Source organism: Homarus americanus, unplaced genomic scaffold, assembly GCF_018991925.1.
Source record: "Homarus americanus isolate GMGI-L3 unplaced genomic scaffold, GMGI_Hamer_2.0 scaffold38801, whole genome shotgun sequence".
In the NCBI taxonomy this organism is placed as follows: Eukaryota; Metazoa; Arthropoda; class Malacostraca; order Decapoda; family Nephropidae; genus Homarus; species Homarus americanus.
The window spans coordinates 146,266-170,779 of NW_024732537.1; the positions used below are offsets into that span (position 1 = coordinate 146,266).

A 24,514-nucleotide genomic window follows, 5' to 3' on the forward strand; every position below is an offset into this window, starting at 1 on the left:
TTCTTAGGGTACACTGTCAAAAGCCTTGGTAAAATCTAGGTATATATTATTGATAATACCACCCTGTTCCAGAACTTTTTTTTTTGGAGGGGGGGAGGGCACTCCCCTACATCCTTGTGTAAGGTGAAGCGCAGAAGCCTTTACAACGCCCAACAGGGAAGCATGCTAAGTTCATACTTGCCTTTATGTCTCATGAGTTAAGGGTGTAGAAGCCTGAAGAGTCAATGGTTTATGTCATCAAGTTGTTGGAAGCTCCAACAACTTGTCCCTGAATACGAATTCGCAACTTTCGATTTACACCAGGTACCTACTTTACTGCTAGGTGAACAGGGACTAATGGGGGCTAGGAAGTATGTCCAAACAACTTCCACCGGCCCGGGAATCGAACCCGTGACATCTCGCTTGCGAAGGCAAGAGCGGTACCACTCTACCACCAGCACCCCTGTTCCAGAACTTGAGTCCAAACATTCAGTACCTGGAATAATTGTGTTAAGCAGGAGCATCCTGGCATAAGACCGTGCTGGCAGTCCTTTACAAGGTTGTTTTGTAGTATATGTTCCAATATGGTACTGTATCTCTTACAATGATTTCAAGTACTTTACACGGTATTATTTCATTTGCTGCCACTAAACGAATCACGTGAATTTTATAGTTGCAATCAGTAATTTTGACAATTCTAAGACACTTTTCTTCAATGGCATTTCTGGCACAAACTACGTTTAAGCAAGATATTTAACATTTTATTATGTATGTTTGTATGTGGCGGTACACACCCAGAACATCAAACGACTGTGGAGCTCCCCAGTTAGGTTAGGTTTGGTTGGTTAGCGTGTGTACCGACACATATGAACATACATAATAAAATGTTAAGTATCTCATTTAAACGTAATTTGTGGCAGAAATGCCACTGAAGAAAGGTGTCTTAGAATTGTAAAAATCACTGATTGCAACTATAAAATTTTTGAGATTCGTTTAGTGGCAACAAGTGAAATAATATGGTTTATCCTCGATTAGGTTTGGCTAGGTTAGGTTTGGTTTTGGTTAGGGGGATCATAACTCAGAAACGAGTGATTTCCAACAGAAATGGATGTTAGAGTCCGATGACTCTCACTAAAAAACCTTAGGAAAAGAAAATTTTAAGCTTCAAAGGGAATTGGGTGTTAATCAGACAATTTATCCAAAGCTATCCATTGAACATCAAAGCAGCTTACCCTCATACACCACCAAAATACAAGAACTTTATGAACTACTGTATACAATAACGAACCACTGAACACACGTAAACACAGCCAAATTTAGAGAGTTTACTCAAAACTTGAAGAATTGGAGGACCCAATTTTCTCCCAGTTAAGAGAAACCACAATAACACACAGCTGGTGGCCTATGAGCTCCATGCTAACATAGAAGAACCAGACCCACTATATAATGTAAAGTTTCACTAGTTGCCACTATACGAAATCGCAGTTAAAACTATGTTTTTACGGGTTAGGGTCATCTCATACTCAAGTCAACTCGTACCCAAGACAACTCGTACCCAACTCACGAGACAACTCTTACACTTTTAACATGGTCTTAAGTCAACAAAATATAGACATGCATAAAACCAGATTGATTTTCCAGCTCCAGCTATTTGTAAACAAATCAGTTAGTATACTATACAGCATATAATTCTGGGCTCTCTGGTACTTCTTCTGGTATAATGAACTTGTTCTAGGGAGTGGCTGACATCGTCAGGAATTTAGAATGAAATACAGTAGCAGTAAGGATATAAAAGAACGAAGAGTGAGAATATTGGCCAACACATACAATTAGTTATGTTATTGTATGTTAATGATACTTTGGATACATTTGTTAAAATCAACCTTGTCCACGTTTCCACTGTGGATATATATATATATATATATATATATATATATATATATATATATATATATATATATATATATATATATATATATATATATATATATATATATATATATATATATATATATATATATATACATATACATATATATAGCTTCAACCAAAAGTCTTTCTGTAACACAAGATGATTTGAATACTTCTAAGCTTTTTTCCCAAGTAATGGGATGATTATTATTCCTAACATGAACGAACAGGCCCAAGTTTGAATGTAAATGGAAGTGTTTATTGTACTCCATGTAGCAAATGTAATGGTAATTATGTAGGACAGACAGGAAAAACATTGCAGTACAGAATCAGACAACATAAGTACAATATCAGAACAGCATCTGAAAGCAGTGCCCTGTTCGTTCATGTTTGGAATAATAATCATCCCATTACTTGGGAAAAAAGCTTAGAAGTATTCAAATCATCTTGTGTCACAGAAAGACTCCTGGTTGAAGCTAGTTTGATTAAGGAATTAAAATCAATAAACCTTAGTGATGGTCAGTTCAAAACGGATAATATGTTACATAAATTTATTTGTCAGTGGCCCAAGGTTAAAAATGCTTTGAAAACCTTGGATCTAGATGTAGGATAGTTATTTAGTGGGTCCCTTTATTTTTGACCTGACCTGACTAGTCACGTTGCCCCCTTCTCTTAAGCTCCTCTACGTGTGTGTTGGTGTGGGAATTAGTGGATGACATCATTATGACCTGACCTCATGTTTAATAAGGTCACCCTGTATATTTAAGCCTCTCTCTGTCCATGTAATCCAGTTGCCTCATACTGGGCAGTCCCATTTGCACCCAACCCCTATTGCTCATATATCCATCCATGTTTGAAGCTATCCAGCGTATTCGAGTTAATGATGATGTTTAGTAACTTGTTCCATTCATCTACTATTATTTCCAAAGCAAAGTTTACCTATCTCCCGCCTAAATCTAAATTTGTCTAATTTAAAGCCATTATTACGAGTTCGCTCCTGGTTGGATAGTTTGAGTACCTTTGTAATGATCCCTTTGTAAACAGGGACATAACATACGAACATACATAATAAAATGTTAAATATCTCACTTAAATGTAATTTGCGCCAGAAATGCCACTATATAAGTGCCTAAGAAATGTCAAAACCACTGATTGCAACTTTATAATTCCCGAGATTTGTGTAGTGGCAACAAGTGAAATCACCGAATTAACATTTGTTCTGCCTACCGTTTACTCTTATGAAGGCCTGGGCTGAGGTTCATGATCCGTGTTCGACTTCACAGGCAGGGATGGGTAGTTGCTGTCGCCTTCCAAAATTATTGCTTTAAAAAATCAATAGTTCGATAAATAAGGTCTTTATTGTGCTTTGGGCACAGGAGGAGACCTGGGCAAAACACAGTGCTCACGATAAAAGCCCTGTCATTATTTTCACAGAACTCGGAAATGGCAGCAAAATAGTTCCGGGTCCGACTAATTACCCAAATGTAGCCGCAATGAAGTCAAATAATGATCCTACATGAATAAATCGGACTGCCAATCACTTCTCGACTAGTATTTGGTGTCACACAGTCACAAAAAATTGGAAAACTTAATTTAATCTGAGTTAATAGATCGCGTGCATGAACCGAGGGAGCGAGTAATTACCCAAATGTAGCCACAATGAAGTCAAATGATGGTCATACAAGCGTAAATTGGGCTGTGAATCACTTCTCGATTAGTATTTGGCCACGGACTGACCAACTGACGTATCAACCAGTGTTCCCACAAGTTCAGATGAAGAATTCCCTAGACTAAGGTTGAAAATTCCCTAGATTGGATCAAAATTCCCCAAATCCATTTTCCACACATATACAGTATATATATATATATATATATATATATATATATATATATATATATATATATATATATATATATATATATATATATATATATATATATATATATTAAATCACGGAAAAAAAGCAGCAGGCATAGCTTTCTGTCTTTATTCAAGACATCTTCAGAAACTAACTGACCTACTTGAAATATATATATATATATATATATATATATATATATATATATATATATATATATATATATATATATATATACAGAGGAGGGTGAGACCAAGTCCACAATGGTCAAGTATTAGGTAATGACCCTACTAATCTTCAAAAAAGCACCGCAGCACTCGGTTGTCAGGTCAGGTTGGGTCAGCTTACCCTCTGACATGACGACCGAGTGCTGCGGTGCTTTTTTGAAGATTAGTAGGGTCATTACCTAATACTTGACCATTGTGGACTTGGTCTCACCCTCCTCTGTATATATATATATATATATATATATATATATATATATATATATATATATATATATATATATATATATATATATATATATATATATATATATATATATATATATGCAAATAAATCACCGCAGGTGCGCGTGATCCAGGTATATGCTGATAACCACAAGGAAAGAAGAAAACACGAAGTTCCCAAGCCCTTTCGTGTAATTCACATCTTCAGGGGTGAGTACAGACTAAAGAGAAATACAAACCAAGGTGTATATATACAAAGGAGGGTGAGACCAGGTCCACAATGGTCAGGTATTTTAATCAAGAACTCCCCCAACAACACAATTGGTTGCATTTATAAGGTTCCTTGCAAGGAATGTAATATGTTTTACTTAGGCCAGACAGGTAAAGATCTTGCAACTAGAATTAAACAACACAAATACAGTGTTAGGACAGGCCAGGAATCCAATGCTCTGTTTGTTCATTTGAGGGATAACAAGCATTGCATTGACTGGGATATTACCTTGTAATTCAATTGATAGTAGGAACATCTAGTCTTATTAAACATACCGAAGCATTCAACATGAATTTGAGTAACGGCATGTACAAACTGGACAATTTTGTAATTAAGAAGATTTGTAACCAGGTGAGGTCGGGTCATCTTACCATCTGACCTGACCACCTTGGTTTGTATTTCTCTTTAGTCTGTACTCACCCCTGAAGATGTGAATTACACGAAAGCGCTTGGGAACTTCGTGTTTTCTTCTTTCCTTGTGGTTATCAGCATATATATATATATATATATATATATATATATATATATATATATATATATATATATATATATATATATATATATATATATATATATATATATATATATATATACACACAGTATGCTAGTGACTGCTGGTTGATTGACAACACCCAAAAGAGACACTCAAAAACCTTACCATTCACAGTATCTAATAGTGAATGGAGTTAAGCCCTATGAGTTCTTTCAAGCTAAGTGAGGCAATAAAGGCATACAATATATTACAGGGTACTTGGTGCGTGTCCCCTGATTTATGATTTAGGAATTTGATTGAAGTGATATCATAATTTATTGTTACTTTTTAGTGACACTGAACACTTGGATGGGATAAACTTTATGGAAGACAGAGAAACTAAAGCGAGATCTTACATAAAAAATGATAATGGATAATAAAACATAATGTACATGGAAATTTCCTTCACGGTAAGCTTTTATCTGAATGGCAAACATTACAATGACATCTTGGGGACGGCAAACAGCAGTGATTTCACACAACTTTTGATTTTACTTACAAAATCATATTCATGTAATTGTTGTCTAGTTTGATATCATCCCCGAATCATATACTACGACTCAAACATTTAAATACTATGATAGACAGTAGAAGTTGTATAAATAGTATGATAAGGCTTAATATAAAGGTGAGACTGCATCTCTAGTTATCCATATTACAACTTTAATCTATAATAATAGCTTATGTCAATTATGTGATAAATAAATATGAATAGTAAGCAGCAGTCTCAGTCATATAGAAACATCATCATCTGCAGTTTTACACTGTACAGCTTACCTTTATACAAGGTTACACTGATGTGTAGATATTTCCATCCACACAATTATGGGGGTGTACAAAATGGAATAAACATACACTGGTGTCGTGGTTTCTGCCCTCTAACTCGAAGGTAATATTAGGGTGGGATAGTTCTGAACAGAGCAACATCTGAGAGCAAACAGACAAAGACGGAGTCCTTTTCAAGGTTGCAATTCAACATATCATAGATGACACTATAAAATGTGAGACTCAACCTTCACAAGAACCTGCATTTTCTTCCCATTTTTGCAATGAAACAAAAAGCTTTTTTTTTCCAATCCAGTAAAATACAAATTTAATTTAGCTACTGTATTATGGCTTCTGTCCCCCAAAATAATTCCCATTTCTAATGTATTACACAGATCTTACTCATTTTTTTTCTACTAAATTATCATCTCTCTTCTAACAACATTATTCACCCTCCTGTCTGCTCTCACCTGTGGCTGTTGAGCAACACAACTTCATACATTAACTTTAGAAATCACAGACAGATTATAAAATGACTCACAGATAGCATCACTGGTGTCAAACACTGATCACCAAATTATGCTAATCTTCAATAAAAACCCATTTCATACTTGGTGATGAAATGATCTTCATTGTGATTTCACTCCAACTTCAATCTTGTGATCATGTCACATTCAGTATTATACTGACAATAACAAAGCAGTACTGTACACAGTTACTGTATATCCCAGAAGTTATCTTGATGAGGGTCTTAAGTGACACCATGCACTCTTACCCTGCACTTACAACAATTACAACTTTAATATTCAAACATAATGAAATACCAGGTACTTAACTTTTCACATAACCTGGGTCAATTTTGGAATGAAAACATCATAAATCATACCACAATGTTCCTTCTCAATAAACACAGCTCCTTCATTAAAGAATCAATACTCATCCTGTAGGATCCAAAACACATTTGTGGAAGCTTCACACCGAGCACACAAGCGTGAAATTAGACAGAAAGTGTGATATAATAATTATGACAATCAAAGCTCACAAGGCTTTGTGGTAGACAGAAATAAATAAACTGTCGCCCAATGTATACACACTGTACATAACTTAAAAGTACTGACTGACACCTGGTTTCATGACCCGAGTAACCCGAGATAACCCAGGCAACCCGTGACACCGTGCGTGACGTACAACTATTTTTGCAACTTATGGTGACCTGAATAATTCATGATCACATATAGATCAGAGAACTTTTCACACCACCAAACTGCATTTAGTACAAGCAAACCATGATACATATCAATTATGTTGGAAGTCAGGTGTAAAAACATATATGCACACTTCATATACCCAACAGCTTTGTCATGTGTCAAGTTCAAAACTGCCTAAAATTTTTACCATGAATGTCAATATGCATAACCTTAATTTTTACACCTGAATAAATAAGTGGTTGTACAACCTATAGCTAGACATAAATCATTGCATTTTATATTAGCAAGGCTTTTGGATCTATTTGATCCCATTGGCATCCACAGTATAGTACAGTATAATATTGTAAATTATGACTAAAGACGCAGTAAAGACAGGTTAACATAACTGCCTGCCCAAGCGTCAACAAACACATTGATCATTGCCATTAGTTGGCACTTCCATTAAATAATAAATAATGAACTGTCAACCTACTCATTAATTACAATACTGCATATAATATGCTTCATTAAGAGCCAAAATAGTTTTCTGTATAAAATACTGTAGTAGTAATATATTTATTACTAGATAGCAATCACATATTTTGGCCATCATATCAATTAAAGCACATCACTTAGGGTGAGTTGGTGAAAAGGATCTAATACATACATAGATATGGCACCCATAATGAATACTGGATGATGGTGTCGAGAGTACAAGTGATTTGATTCAAATTATGCACTTCCTATCATAAAAGGACATGTCTACAGTACATACCACCGGATGCCGTCGGACTGAGTACCACACTAACTAACTATGACTTCATGGAAAAATTGGAAACTTTGTTTAAACTCAAAGTGAATATTTTGTGCTGCAAACCATAAATAATAAAACTTTTCTTAAGATCTATTGACACCCTGAATTAAATATAGCAAATTTTCACAGTAAATAAATAATTAATATTATTGATAAAGTTATTTCATGCTTAAGGCCATCCTCAAGAAACTTTCTGATATTAACCACTTGATGCACAAAAGCCTTACCAACACAATTACTTCAACTGTTTACTGGCTCCATTATTAATGTGTTGCACATATGCAATCCCATGATTTATGTGAGGGATGGTTTTCCAACATTTCTTGAGTATGAAATACATAATAAGTAACTTTGGTAACAAATTCACTTTTTAAATAATAAATAACTAATATTTAAACACTTTTGACCCACAGAGGGTAGACAATGGCATCCATTCATACAGCTTGTAACATTTGTAACTCAGAGCAAAGTTATACTGCTGTAAAGAACAATTAAAAATTACAAGCTATTCCCCCACCCCCCCAAAATAACAGAAACAAAATAAAATAAAGATCAGAATTGTGAAATCACATTTTATGGCTAAGGAGAAAAGACAAATGACCTGCAAGATTACTCAGCTAGAACACCCTTTGGCAGATCCTGTCTTGCCAAGGGGAATATCTGCTTTCTGAGGTAGGTACACTGTCCTCTCAGATCACTGTAATTTACTGCATAGGTGAACAATGATTCATGAAACAAGCTCCAGTGGTTGTGCTTCAAGAAGCTATCAGGTCAATGGGTGCACCTGTGTGAATCATTGAGCTGGTTCAACCGACTCAAACATCTCGGTCATAAATTTGAATTCTAATCTTCATTCCTCATGAGTCGACATAGCTACAAGCTCACCAAGTTATCATGCAGAAAGAATTTAGGGAAATACTTTTTCCCACAGAGGTTGGTAGACCTATGGAACGGTCTACCAGCCCAAGCTGTGGAATCAAGAAGAGTACCGAGCTTCAAAAGGGCCCTTAACAATATTATCAAGAACAATGGAAGGATTCCACAGAGGCCACTGGCCTCCTCCTCTCAGCATGGCCACCTCTAGTGGGTGGCCATTAGGTAAAATAAGATAAATTCTCTTACAGAAAGAGGAACCCACCAAGGGATGATGGTAGGATTCCAGGCCACTTTCCCCTTGATCATAAACTAAGATTTCAAACTTTAAACCTTTATTTTATGACCTACAGATCATTTAATAAGTGACCCACAAGATTTCAAACCAGTTAAGAAAGAAGTCATGCATCAAGAGAAGCAACTGAAAATACCAGCTAAGATAAACTCACTTTAAAAACAAAGTACTGTAGGTTAATCTTAAGATCTTGTCTTGCTCTGAAGCATCTACAAGATTTTTCACTTAGACATTATAAGATGTCTTGTAAAGGTCTGGAGAGCAAAATCTTAAGCCATTCATAAATAAGCTAGTAAATGGGTAAACTCTCCCAGTAATGATAAGTACCCTGTAAAGAGAAATAAATAAAGGGAAGACAGACCTAATCCGTTACTAGTTTACCATGTCAACTTATGAAAGAAACGAAAAAAATTATTAAAGGACAGAGAAGAACAAAGGTAACTCTTGTCGACAGTAAGCCAAAGATCGGTGAAGTGTGAAGACTGAAGTCTGAAAAGTCTGAACCCTAAGTTATGACTGCAGGGTTTGAGGAAAGTAACCTATACAAACAAAGTATCACAGTGTGTCATACCAGGTGACTTGATATCTCCTTGACTCTTACCAAGATAAAGATGGGAGCTTCCTTTTTAAACCAAAGTTCATCTGAGTAAGAAACTGTTAAAGTAATAAATTACACTGACCTAACAAGACAATGCCCATTTCAGAACAATGGGCGAGGCAGAGTCTACAGGAGGTGCTGGTGGGGAAATTACTTGTCTAATGACTGACCTAGAGGCCATGAAATTATCATTACAATACAGGGTTTGAAGTTAAAAATGTAATACATATCATTTTTCTTAAAATGTAAATTTCTATTACAGTACATGCATACATATACCTATACAGTAAATATATGTGTGTGTGTGTGTGTGTGTGTGTGAGTATGAGTGTGTGTGTGTGTGTGTTTTAGACAATGACAACCCCATACAATGGCTTCTTCTAAAACTTTTTCAGAAATATAGTTCTGAAACTTAATTTTTATTAAAGTAAACAAAGAGAACAAATGCCCATCAATGCTATTATCTTGCTCTCACAATGAATAATGAAGAAATGAAGTTAAATGCATAACCTTGACAAAGAGATATGACACTTCTAATGCTCTTCCGTGCATACTGTACTGTACTGTACTGTACCTGAATTTAATATTTTCACTGTTATCCATTCTTCAGACATCACAGTCAGACTCACTTAAACATTATAAATATGACTTAGGGAATATAAAGAATGCCCAGCAAGTCTTTGGAATAAGAAATATACATGTTGTAGTACAGAACACTTTAACAACAACATGGTACCCAAACACTTATTACCCGGGAAGTCCAGTTCTCCATTACTGTACTACATTCAAAGAAAATTATATGGTTACAAATCCAAACTAAACTTATGAAAATGACAATGAGAAGGAAGGACTCAGATGAAGATAAAGTCAAAATTTCTAGGAAAAATACTGCAGAAATAGTTTTCAACCTTACACCTGTACTGTACATTCTATCATGGGGAGAATTTTCTACAGAACAAGTCAAGAGTCAGCACAATTGGTGTTCCTTCTTTCTAAGTTACTAGAGATCCTCCCTCAAGCAGGTCACCAGTTCCTTCTTGGTCATCAAACAATCCACTAAGAGCAGATCTTCCTCCAACACCATCAGAAGTACAGTACAATATGTGGAGTACAGTACTGTACCAGTAGATCCTAATGATGACACATATGTGATCTAACTCTGCCTCTGCTCCTACCAATGTTCCAGCCCACTAGTACTGCACCCCAACTCCTATAAATAACATATGCACACCAGAAGAGGCACTGCTACACCTTTTGAAGCAAATTCATGTTGCTAAAAATAATTTAGTAAAATTTGGCTAAAAAAATTTTTTCCTATATGCAGTACATATGTTTTGTACCTGGGAACTATTTTGTTAACAAATTGCAGTTATTATGATTCACTCACATTTCTTAATGCATGACTTATAGCAATCTCTTACAAGCTATGTATTGTACTGACAAATAAGGTGAGAATGATTGACTGAAACTAGTACTGTACTGTACTTTATGTAACAATCTTAAGATACAATAAATATGCTTTCAGTATTTAGGTTGATCAGAAAATAATGACAAAGATCTGTAAGCACAATGAATAGCTGAAAATGATAATGCAAAAATGTTCACATGAGAAAATTTGCAGTGTTGTAGTACATATATCATGGTCAAGGGATATGCAAGTGGGTGAAATTTATCTCAACTATACTATAGTATAGAGGTTTAGAATGACTTGTAAACTGGCAGAAAGTGAGTCATTTAAAAATGGTCAGTTGTACAATAACCTCTGACCTCTGCACTGCACACCCAAATGGAAGCTGTTGAAAGAGTTGGGGGGGTGGGGAGGGAGGATATCTCCACAACTAGAACCTGTACTATGATCTCCCATACTAATACAGGTACTGCCGCCAAGATGAAGTTCAAGAATTGTTGCAAACAGTATGACAGGAATAGTGCGATGGAGACACACTCTAGGATACACACTACCAAAATAAATATGTAACAAGTAATGAAATAAATTGCTTTCAGAACTAAACACCTTATTTCTGTACTTTCTGATCATATCATATACATACATATTTGCATTATACAGTGTGTATGTATGTATGTATAAAACAAAAAAGATAAATTGCATTTGAGGACTTAAGATTCTTCCAGGCTTTAAGCAATATTTCCCAAAGAAAAAAAAGAGTCTTTAGTTCAGTCAGCATGGAATAAAACAAGTTCCAACTATCCCTATACGGAGCAAATTAATATTAAGATACTGAGGATGAATATTTTTCATAACTGATATTTTCCACAGTTATTATTGTTTGCAATGCTTTCCTTTTGAGGGCAACCTGTTCTTCATTTCCTGTCTTGTGTGTTATTCAATATGAATTATATTTTCTTACACAATAATACATACATTTGCAGGGGTACTGGTAGGGTGATAAGTTCTAGTCTTTGTAATGCACAGTCTCCTGGCTGGCCACTGCACGTTGTCTCTCACAAAGAAGGTTACTTATCTTATACCTCTTACCTTCACTATTGGCTCGCACGAGAAGATTCCTCGTGACGGCAGTCTGTTCTTCACTGTTAGCCCTGACAAGAACATTCTTTGTTGAAGAATTCTGTTCTTCACTGTTGGCTCTGACAAGTATATTTCTTGTAATTGTGCTTTGGTCTTCACTTCTGGCTCTGACAAGAAGATTCCTCCTGACAGTGCTCTGTTCTTCACTTTTGGCTTTGACTAAACAGTTCTTTTTGGAGAGAACTTTCCCATCAAACCTCGGTAAACACATGAAGTCTCGCCGAGTGTTGTTCTTTTCTTCTCCAGGTGAGTCTTGCTGCTTTCTGTCTCTGTCTCTCCTCCTCCGCCCAAGCTGGTTCAGGATGCGCCTAAGAAAAGCAGTGGGTCCAGCCGGTGATCTGCTGACATCAAGAGCGTCAGCAGAGGGAGGCGAGGGTCACCAGGCGTCTGTATATCGCACATCTACCTCGAGAAGGGATGGCAGTGTTTCTTTTAGTGTTTCAAAAGTTTGTACAGATAGGCTTGTACTATTAAGGTTTAACTTTCTCAGGCTCTTGATGGCTGCAAGAAAAATAACACAGGACTTACATAACATCATATTATAGTAAAATAATAAAAATAATATGAATAACAATGACCAATGAAAGTTCTATATTACCTCTGCCAGAAATGAATGGCGACAAAGAATTGACAAAATCTTCCCCCAGTTAAAAGTTTATTATAAAAAAATTGTAGTGAGAGATGTGGTGCATTTACTCTGCTCACAGACAAAACTATTTAAAATAATTCAGTTCTAAACAATCTATTAACCATACCAAATAATAGGCATAAATATCCTTACCTGCTAAAGCTTCAAGACCTTTGTCTGTAACTGGAGTTTCACATAAATTGAGAACTTGTAATTTGTGAAGATGCTCAGATATAAGCTGCAGTCCCACATCACCAAACTGAAGGAGGGAGCCACTTATAACACTGTGATCATAAGTCATGTTCATGATGGATGGATGGATTTAGCTTCTTCACCAAAATCCTAATCCTAACCTACTACAACTTTTTACCTGATCATTTTAACCTACTTTAACATTTTGAATGGATGTTTATCCAGGATGCAAAAAAATGAAACATCTATAAAACCTAATTACAACTAAATATCTATCAGGTTTAACTAAATACAAGACAATAATGTACAGTATAGTCTCAATTTACGCGGATTTCCTTTACGCGGCACCTGGCCAGACACCAATTATTAGTTATGCGGTACATTCCATCATTTACGCGGGAAGTGACGCGGGCAGGGTGCGCACTAGGTCGCCCAGTCAACAAAACATTACCGAGTTCTTCACCCGCCACCCACCACAGCCAGCCCAAGTCAGTGATAGTGAGGATATGGACTTTGAGGGGTTTGACAAAGAGGCCCTGCAAACCTCTGTGGTGGATAGTGATACAGGTGATACACGTGATACAGGTGAGGGCCAATAATCTGCCCTCTGCTTCGGAACCAACCCCCTATCCCCGTGTGCCCAGCCATCTCTTCTACTAACGTAATTGTTAAAAAACCTAATATTATTGATATTTCTCTTATATATTAATTGTGTGTGCATACCATCATAAAATTAAGATGTTATTTTTACTACAACGTAGGTATTGTGTCGGAAAAAGGGTAGTCTGGGGGTCAGCCCAGTCTCTATTTCAATTAATCCCATATGTTCTGTTATTTCGTTTACTCGTTTCTCGTTTTATGCAGACCTCCACGGGTTTAATTGACTGCGTAAACCGAGACTATACTGTACTGTACTGTATAAGTAGAATCATTAGTTTACAACTTGACCAATAGTCATGCGAATGAGTCCTCAGTAACTGCTACATAAGAATTTATTTAATATGAATCAATCAAACTAAATCTGCACATACCTGGGTGGCCCAAAGGTTGAGGTAGCGAAGGGTAGGTAGTTTGATGAGTTGCTCAGCGCAGGCACTGGTAACACGGGTAAATGCTAAAGAAAGACACTCCAGATTGCCAAATGAGCCAGAAGACAGCATGCGATTAACATCTGCATCAGTACTGCGGCTGGGCAGAGTGAGCTTTCTGGGGCCGCCTTTCTGTTGCTGTGTAAAAGAGGATGTAATAAATACATAACTTACTGCATTGTGTATAAGCAATACGACATGTAAGTGTTCTTCTCTCTATCAGTCTATAATAATCAATGTATAGTACTTCTCAAGCTCTACAACTGTCTGTAAATACTCTCAACTGTGTACTGTACATCCTCATGTTGACAACTTTACAACAACTCATTAAATATGTGACAATGATTCACATCTTCTAATCCACATATACAGCTACTCCCCGACATACGACCTACTCGACTTAAGTCCACCCGCACTTATGACCTGCCTCAGTCGTACCAAAATTTGGTCAAATTATGTATTTTTGAGTCCCAAAGTCAGTACACAGACAAAATTTTCATCTGTAATTCACTTTAAAATGGCTGGCAAGCTTAAAAGTGAGTGTTTTGTGGTGCTGAGAAGAAAAAGTGACACCCATTTTCGATTTTCTATGTGTTATTTAAGCATTTCTGACTTACGACCTGGATGTCGGTCCCTAACCCCATCGTAAGTCGGGGAGTACCTGTATTGTATCTGTGAAAGAATTGCCTTTTTCACACAATGCAAGTTCAGTACAATATTGTTATTATTATTTTTTTAATTCCATCTACAAGGGGTAGGTTATATACATAATACAGTACCTCCTTTACATACATCATAAGCCAATACTGTACATTTTTTTTCTGCCAAACTATGTCATCAGGTGAGATTTCCCAACTCCATCCACTCTTTACCTCACATATAAATAACTTGTACAAATGTGCCCATCCGATCTTAAACCTACCTCTCTGTAAGTGTAATGACTGCAACCTTCCACACCACCACTCACAATACAGTCTACCACACCACCACTCACAACAGTTTACCACCCTACCGCTCACAACACAACCTTCCACCCCACTAATGGGGCTGTGATCCTGAAAACCCATTTCATAACTGAGTCACTGATGAATGACTCTAACATAAGCCCCACCAGAGCTGGATTGGGTTGCTCCAGGTACAGTAACTCCACTCTGAGGAAACAAAGTTAAATTCAAAGATTTATACCCAATTCCCCACAGTAACCATCACCTTCAATATAGGGAGATTAAAAACCAAGATGGCCCTAAAGCTGAATGTTTTTTGAGTCACTGCACTACACAGCTTCTTGCACAGTCCAGACCTCAACTGTCTTGGCTACAAACTAGGTCTGCAGTGCCAGACATTCACTCCAGCCAACCTTCAAGGCATACATGGAGGCTGAATGTTGCTCCTTAATGACTCATTTAAAAAATGTGTTTTCACACACAAACTCTCATTCATAACCAAGTATTATTTTGGAACAACTCAAGTATCAAAAGTTATGAACACATTGTATAAAAACAAGATTTTCTAACATCTGATCTCTTCTTTTGTACCATTCATGGTCCAAAGACTTGTTGCTTCTCCTGATGCTCCACAAACCTCAAGATTCAGACTTGTGAACCCAAAGCAGTAGATACTGGTGCATTCTTCTGTCCACGGATGCTTTGGAATTACGAATCTGAATCTTGTGGTTTATAGAGCAGCAGGAGAGGTTACAGGAATTTTTACCACAACTGTAAATTTTGTAAAAATAATAGACAATAACAATCCTTCAAATTAATGTAAAGCCTTAGAGCTGGACACCAATCTCCCCAACACCTAGTATCATTTAATACAGTAGTACTACAAGTAAACCATTCCTTGTTCAAAGGCAACTGTCCAAATAAACGAGTTACTACAAGTTCATATGATTAATTTCAATACAGTATATTTCATTTCATTAAAAGTTTGAAAGGTATTTTAGTTACCAATTAAATAAACAGAAAGTCCTCTAGCAGTGAGTGGATGCACTGCATGTAGGAAATTCCCATAAAATACTTTTTCAAAACACACTCGAAATGTTGCTACCTTAACTTATACTGACTCAGGTAACATGTACAGGTTGTACCTCTCTAGTCCGGCAACCTCGGGACCTGACCGGTGCCGGACCATGGAAATTCACCCTTTTCCTGGATAGATAGTGACTTGTGCTTATGCTTGGAAGCACTAGCCCCACTTTCTCTGCTTCATGGTCTCTTTGAAGACATATTGAAGGGTTAAATGTCGTACAGTAGCTTCTCAAATTTCGCGAGTTTTTAATTCAACGTTTTTTATTTGAACACACAAAAAAAACACTACACAATTTAAAATTTTGATGGCGGAAACTCGAATTTCGACGGGTTTGAACGGCCCACCAACGTTCAGACGACGTGCACAATCGTGTAAACAGCGTCATTTCTCATATGTACAAAGGATTCGTTATTGTTTATTATTGAATGTCTTTTTGATTGAATTAATGTTTATGTGTGCAAAATGAGCAATACAATTCATTAATAATGCGTAGAATATTAAAACACATGAAATGAGACAGCATTGTTTTCGTTGATTACAAAACCAGTGACTGGCTGGTTCTACATACAGTGGGGTATGCTATAACGAATCTAATTGGTTCTAGAACCTTGTACGTTATAGCATTCGTTCGTTATAGGAATAATCCGTTCCAGGCCCCCAAATACAACCACTTAACACTGAAAAATATAATATAAAATTGAAAAAATTTGTAAAAAGTGCATAAATATGCATCTAAACCCCTGAAATAAAGAATATCATTAATACTTGTAATAAAAAAAGCAATAAATTAGTAAAAAAAAATATATACTGTATATATATTTTTTTAAATAATGTTCGTTGTAGGAGTTTCATTTGTTATAGCATTCTCAATTTTATAGGTAAAACCGTTCGTTATAGGAATATTCGTAGTAGGATCCGTTCGTTATAGCATACCCCACTGTATAAAACTGAAGAAAATAAGACCCTGATTGTAGATGTAGTAAAATTAATTTGGTTGTTTTAAGTAATGTTATTTAATGTTAATAAATGGAACAATAGAAGTAGCTAACGATAATGGTAAAGAAAAAAGAGAGATCGCGTATTTAAGTGCGCACATGTGAAAACATATTGTCATTACTCTACATAAGAATATGAAAGCAACACTTATTTACTGTTCATATATATTTTACTTAATGTTTCTGAATTTTTGTTTTATTGAATTAATGTTTGTGTGTGCAAAATGAACAATACAATTCATTAATAATACGTGGAATATTAAAACACACGAGGAGACGAGACGGCTGCCGGCTTTGTTTTCGTTAACGTTTACAAAACCAGTGACTGATTGGTTCTACATATAAAACTAAAGAAAATAAGACCCTGGTTGTAGCTGTAGTAGAATTAATGTAAAAAAATTAATATGGTTGTTTGAAGTAATGTTATTTAATGTTAATAAATGGAACAATATAAGTAGCTAACCATTAATGGTAAAGAAAAAAAGTGAGACTGTGCATATATAAGTGCGCACATGTGAAAACATATCGTCATTACTCTACATAAGAATATGAAAGCAACACTTATTTACTGCTCATATATATTGAAGGGTTAAATGTTGTACTCTGTATGGACAAGCAGAGAGAGAGAGAGTGCAGCCGAACTGCCGGATGTAAACAAACCTTAACTTCCCGCGGCTTGTTGATGTTTTTTTTATGGGGATTAGCCCACCCGGGCATAGGTCACTGACCCACATTGGGGCCTGAGGGGCAAAAATTTAATACTCCTGTAATAATAATAATAATTCAGATAAGTAAAAAAAAATAATAATAATAGTTGCCTATCTACCTATTGGGCAAACTAAAATCGTTCCGGACCACGGGAGTTTCCAGACCACAGAATGCCTGACTAGAGAGGTACAACCTGTATCAATGGTGTAAGTGAGGGCAAGTCATCATGGGGAAAGTGTTACACCAAGTCACATTAATGAGAAACTCAACTGTATCTGTGCTGGTGCTTCTTGGTTGAATATTATAAAATTCATGAGTGTTCTTATAAATGAAGAACAAACATGGGAACAAATAGAAACACCCTCACTGAAATCATCTAATTTGGTTTCATCCAACTAGAAACAGAGAACAATACAGTTACAGTACCCGGGAAAATGGATATTAGGTAAACATCTAATAAATTCCCACAGGTAAACATGGCAACCCCTGAACTCATCAACTCCATGAGAATGTGTATCCTGATGCACTATTTTTGACCTTGCCAATGAGTTCCTGTTAGAAGCATAGGATGGAATTCCCCTAGAAATAAAGCAGACTGAACTAGGCACTGGAGAGTATTTGCTGCCAGTAGATCTCCTTATCTCTGCCATACTCAGTAACTCTTAGGTTAGGTTGTTAGTACAGGGGTATACATAAACACTGATACAATGAAGTACAGTGGGTATAAACCACCTCTTGTCAGATGTACAACACCTACTACTGAATAGGACTAGCGCACAACCCAATGTCAAATTAGAAATAAATTTAACTTCTTTCAATAGATGTGGTTAGACAAATAATGTTGTGTCAGTAAGGTTGGTGGGCAGAGTGAGGGTTTGGTACTGTAAACATGTTAGGAGTCAAAACTCAAAATAACTGAGGTATGTAGGAAGCTGCATAGTATAATGGCTAGTCAGTCTTCCGGGATTACAGCAACCTTGGCGTCTAATCATCCATTCTTGAGGGCAGTGGTTGCATCTGGGGAGTTGGTTAATCTTTGAATCAGCCACCTAGTTTAAGGTTCCTGAGCTAAACTTACAGCTCTTGGTAGTGATCATACACGAGTCATTCAGAAAGAACCCAAGTTATAAAATTAGTTTAAGCAAAGGTATTTATTAAACACAAACTTAATGGTAAAATTCCCTTACAGTTAAAGGCATTGTGGTCATGATCAAACATATGTACCTTGTCATTACTCACACATTACCTGTACTTAAAAAAAAATAATAATTAAAAGTTGTTGAAAAGAAATTTTACAAATGAAAGTTTTGAAGCTACTGTACTGTACTGCACTGTACTGTAATATAATTAAGGCCACCATCATCAACACCGGCAATGACCTTAAACTGTTTATGACTAACTTAATACTGTACTCACTAAATGTGATTATACTGGTCCAGTTAACAAACAATATTAAGACTGATGGAGGTGGAGACTAAAGTATAAAAAGCTGAACCAATTATGATGATATTATATCCAAAATATTCATTATATGATCAATTTAGTCAAACTTGTGGGACAGCAATAAATATTTAACCCCAGAAAGTTAATTATATATGAAAAAGGTGGCCATGAGAGGATCTTCCTCTACTTGACAATACTAACATCAAAGGAATGCTTACATGGATGACCTTGGACAGCACAGTGGATCCAAAGGGGAACAATGAATTAACAGCAGTTTAAATTTGGCAGCAGACACAAAATAATACTTAAGAGAAATGTTGGGCTGCAAGGAATTTACATTTGTTTATGTAAACAGGAATAAAATGGCAAATATTTACAGTATATCTATTATTATCTATCATACCTAAAAAGATTTTCCCCCCTAAAAATGGCACATAAGGAAACCATCTCTCTGTCATGTAATATAAATAATCCCTAAATTCATCCACTATAACTGGCCATAATAATTTTGTATGATATTCTCCCATTTTCCTAACTTTTTTTTCATTCATAGACTCCCTTCTTCATTTCATCTAATTTTGAAAAAGAAGTGTTTTCAGCTGTCAAAATCTCATACACTCGTTCATCCTAAAGTTTGAGTTTGCTGACAGATTCCACAGGACATACAATTCTATCAACAGTCCTGAAACTCATGGTCTGCCCAGGTTATAATGCTCCATCAGTGGGTCTCTATTATGGGAAGATCTCCGGGTCTAGGGTTCACCTAACATGTTTTCCACCATCTTGGCATTTGCTCCAGACCCTTGATTTCTTCATATAGTTTTGCTGTATATTTTCAATGTTACTTTGAAAACATTTTGATAATGGATAAGCCTCAATGTCAATTATATTAGGTTAGGTAATTGTTAACTTAAGGTTAGGTTAAGTTTAGGTCACATGGAAAGAAACTACAGCTAAAGATAATAAGCCAAGATGGTAGGAAAAGCATAAATGCTCAAACACAGGGACTCTCCATGTAGGGTTCAATTGACAGAACAGTGTACCTGCAAGTAATGGTAGTACTGTACAGTGCATTGATGATTCTTATCTCCAAACTTCAGATACCTCAAAACTATGGCCATTTAAATCATTTGGATAATCTGAATTCAATTGTTATTGTTTTCAATAATAAATGTTCTTAAATAGACCTTTAGTGTCATTTCAGTATGATTAGGGGAAGAATATTTTTGTAGGATTATATCTCCCATTATAAAGTTAAAATTTTTAAATAAATATAGCTTTTATATCAACATTTATATCACTTATTTTTTTAATTAACAATTAGTACTACAGGTATAATGTAGTCATTTATCTTAGTTACAGAAAATTGGTAGATACAGTACCTATTTCCTTCTGGGATTGTCTTGGGACTGCATCCTCTAACCTTCAACATACTTTCTCACAATTTATTTAATACTTTATGTACTGTTACTCTACTATAGGCCCATTACAGAATTTCCCAAATCCAGAAAATTCTTGAATTACCTGTAGGTTAATTTTTGGTCTTAAGTTTGCCGGATAACCGATACACAGTATTAGTAGTTTAGGGCTGAGCTGCTGGAGCTGTAACCCTTTTATTTGAAAAAAAAAAAGATTCAATCATCCTAAACCCCTTTAAATTAATTAATGTGATATTCCTCCATATTTTTACTAGGCATAGACACATGATAGACTAGATAATAAACGGCCGGGCTACAAGACGTAACCAAAAGGGCAGCAGATGAGTGACACTATCTCTAGCACTCACAACTTCACTTTAACATGGCCCAGAAGCAACTGTAAAGAAGCAGGACTGACATCATGCACTCCATCTGTTTCAAAGATCAATAATCATAATGACTTACAAAACATTTTACTCGGTTGTAATGCAGTGAAGGAAAACTGTTCCATCCTTGCTCTTCAAGTTCTTTTCTGCATCCAATTTCTTATGTTTAGCCTTACTAAAGTTATTACGGCACAACTGGGACAATCTGCCACTTGGTTATTTACAGCTTGGGTTACCGAGTTCCAGTATTTTTCTTAAAACACAATATGGGATTCCTGAACATACTGTACATATATTCATTATCCTGGACTGATATTTGTGTCCAGTATTCTTTTCCACTAATGTTGACTGAACCTGTCCATTATACTTCATTCATTCTCAAAATGTCATATTGTAACCTCTCCCTCCAAACATCTACATTTGGTACTTCCAACTTTCACAGAATTTCCTCACATTCCAAGTTCTATTTTGAAATTTTTCTGTTCATTGTTGAGCTTCCTCGGTTGTTATTTACTGTCCAGGACTTTGTTTTATTCAGACAAAACTTCCTAGCTCCCAGCGACATATGCTTACAAGCTTGGGAGCAAATGGGTTTATCTTTCTATGTTGAGAGTTACACACCATCTATTGCCTTTTATCATCTGGTCTTTTATCGGTCCATGTATCAGGTATCTCCTCTAGGTATCATTCATCAATCCAGTAGCTTTTATAAATCTAAAGCCCTTTTCAGAAACAAATTTGTAATGTCAAATTTGGGATGAACAAATGTTACCGTTCAGGTTCTCTAAAAGATTTGAAGTAAGCAAAGATATATAAGAGCTGGAGGTCTAAATATAGCTGGTAATAGTGTTTTAAACTTTCTGATATAAAATCTACCAAATTTGCCACCACAGTTAAGCTTGGTCACAAACATATGCAGAAAAATTATGTTTTACTTTAAACTCCTGGCCCTTCTTTAGTAACCCAGCCCTCTCCTCCCACTTTCTGTGTGTTCACCTAAAACTGATATTTCATGAACATACCAATTCCCTGAGATGCATCTGGCGGTCACATAGGGCCTGGTACCGTCTTTTCCCCGTGGGTGTTGACTGCAGTGTTGTCACCACCTGGAGGCTCTGGTCTGACCCCTCAATGAGCTTCCACTCCAACATTAGACACAACACCTGCAAGAAGAAGTCTTGTTATCACATCACTGTGGAAACTTTTTAAGTTTAATGTAAAAACACAAAGTTCTTTAAAGTATACCAGATACACACAGAGTAACCATTGATAATATTTATTCATTATACAGTACTTTTATATTTCTTATATCAATATATATATAAGTTTCAATCAGTTTACAAGTTTTTCTCGACCCCAAAGTGTCACGTCACAGCTCGGAGAGTATGTTTTGCTCCCTAAACTGTACTGTGGGGCGAAATTGTTTAGACTATTTCTGTGTTTCAACAACTAAGTTCTTTAAGCACATACTCTAAATAGGGTCTCACACACACACACACACACCGGCTGCAACTCTATTAATAAACAGTTTATTATTATTATTATTATTATTATTATTATTATTACACACACACACACACACACACACACGCACGCACGCATGCATGCACGCACGCACGCACGCACGCACTGACCCTTTCGACTCTCACTGACCATCACCACGACCTCATCTGCAAATTTGGTAAGAAGCTTCTACACCATCCCCGACACCGGCTCCTACTACCACCTGAGATCCCTTGTCCGAGAATTGCTGTGACACCACAACCGCATCCAGCCCATACGTGCACGAACTGATCGCTATAAGAACAGCCCAGTCCCAACCATTGTAAAATCAATAATTCACTAAAGTAAACACTACTCCTTGCACTGTCACTATGTTGAAATGAACTGTAGTTTGAGCTTTTCCCCATCTAGTTATTATATGTCTTATTTGTGTCACTTATGTTACTTGTATATTATTTGTAATTCGTAACCCATTCCCCAAATATGTAACTGTATATTTACAGCCTTCTGGCTGCCAAGCTCTTTCAATAAACCGTTAATTATTATTATTATTATTTTACATTATATAAAAAAATAGAAGCAGTCCTTCCTAAAGAGGCAAGGACAAGATTACTGTAGACATGGTCCATGATCATCTATGAGGATGAAGTGTTTGGCAGAATTGCTGAGGGACTCGTACAGAACAGTAGAGGTTAACCTTAGCAAGAGTTAGGAGTCAGTAAGCTGAACAATCTATAAAAATTAATCAGTAAGACCCCAATATTATCTGAGTTCACAAGAGAAGACTACAAAGGGGAATAGTTATATATTACCTCACACATGGAAAATATAGATGAGGTCAACTGGAATAAAGTGAGGAGAGGTAACAGCATATGTACTACTATAACACAGGGAATGCTGGAATTAACTCTCATTAAGGTAGAGTTTGAGAGGCTACAGGAACTGGGAAGAGTTTAGAGAAATTTGTAGTTTACATAGTTTTTATTATGTTGCAATTTTGAATGAGGGAATAGAAGCTGAATGATGGGGTCTGGAAATATGTGGATGTGGTGAGAAAGTTAATAAGTGCTGTACAAGTGACTTACATCCTGGGCAGTGACATTCCCTCTGAGAGCCAACAGCATACAAGCACCCAAAGACTTAACCAACATTCCTAGGAACTTCTTTCTCTTGCAACAGCAGGTAATGAGTGTCTGCAACTGTAAGTATAAGTATTTCTATGATGTTTTTTTAACATTCATTACGTAAATTTTATTAAGAGTATTTGTCATCAAACAATTAACAGTAATCTCTCCAAGAAATACAGTAAATCTTTTAATTCCATATAGCTTAAACAGAAGCACATTCTTACAGTACAGTATTAGATGAAAGACTTACAATAGAGGCCCAAGCTGAGCCTTCATCCACACAGGCTAGAGAGGAGGGACAGAGAACATTGAGCCATCCTTCCTTGTCGTCCCGTGTCCCCAGCACCATTTGGTGGACTTCACATCGAGTATCAGTCCCAATTTGCTCAACAATTGGCAGGATTTGTCTGTCAGATGGAAGAGTAATTGTTAATTTCTAAGTCGATGAACATGCAGATATATTACTGGAAAAGTGATTGCACATTATCACTAAATAATATGTAATATACAAACAAGACTGGGGAGTGATTTGTTTTGTCATCTATAATACAGTAGTACTTATTTATCTTTCAAATTCTGCAAAACCAAAATTCTGCTTCTTTATTTCTTGGTAATGAATTAATAATTAATAAAACAGTACAGTACAGTACCTGTATTCATTAATTTCTCAAAATTAATTTTACACTAGCCAACCACAACTGATCTCTTACAGTAGCAGCTGTCAATATGAGAGGATAAAGACAAACTGCTGCCGTGTGATCACCCCAGGACACCAACAGTAGTCAGACTAATGAAGTCCAGCAGCGTCCGATGTCACATGCTGAGATTTTTGGCATGCGCATTTTGATCAGAATCTAAACTACCTAACCTAATATTCGAAGGATAATCTCAACATACTTTTATAATGTTTTGAT

The 24,514-nt window shown here is 36.1% G+C and overlaps 1 protein-coding gene across 3 annotated transcripts in view; it reads right to left on the bottom strand.

Annotated features, from left to right (window-relative positions):
* Nucleotides 1-5,390: 5,390 nt before the first annotated feature.
* LOC121868892 (C-Maf-inducing protein-like) overlaps nucleotides 5,391-24,514 on the bottom strand; it is a 103,617-nt gene continuing 84,493 nt past the window's right edge. The window contains exons 9-15 of one of the 3 annotated variants that reach the window (XM_042369891.1): nucleotides 23,851-24,007; nucleotides 23,559-23,672; nucleotides 21,993-22,133; nucleotides 19,385-19,393; nucleotides 13,933-14,127; nucleotides 12,863-12,968; nucleotides 5,391-12,582 (exon numbers count right to left, since the gene is read on the bottom strand). In XM_042369891.1, coding sequence (XP_042225825.1) covers nucleotides 12,458-12,582; nucleotides 12,863-12,968; nucleotides 13,933-14,127; nucleotides 19,385-19,393; nucleotides 21,993-22,133; nucleotides 23,559-23,672; nucleotides 23,851-24,007 — 847 coding nt within the window. In that variant the 3' untranslated portion in view covers nucleotides 5,391-12,457. The remainder of the gene's footprint in view (nucleotides 12,583-12,862; nucleotides 12,969-13,932; nucleotides 14,128-19,384; nucleotides 19,394-21,992; nucleotides 22,134-23,558; nucleotides 23,673-23,850; nucleotides 24,008-24,514) is intronic. The other 2 variants (XM_042369893.1, XM_042369892.1) reach the window with 2 other exon arrangements.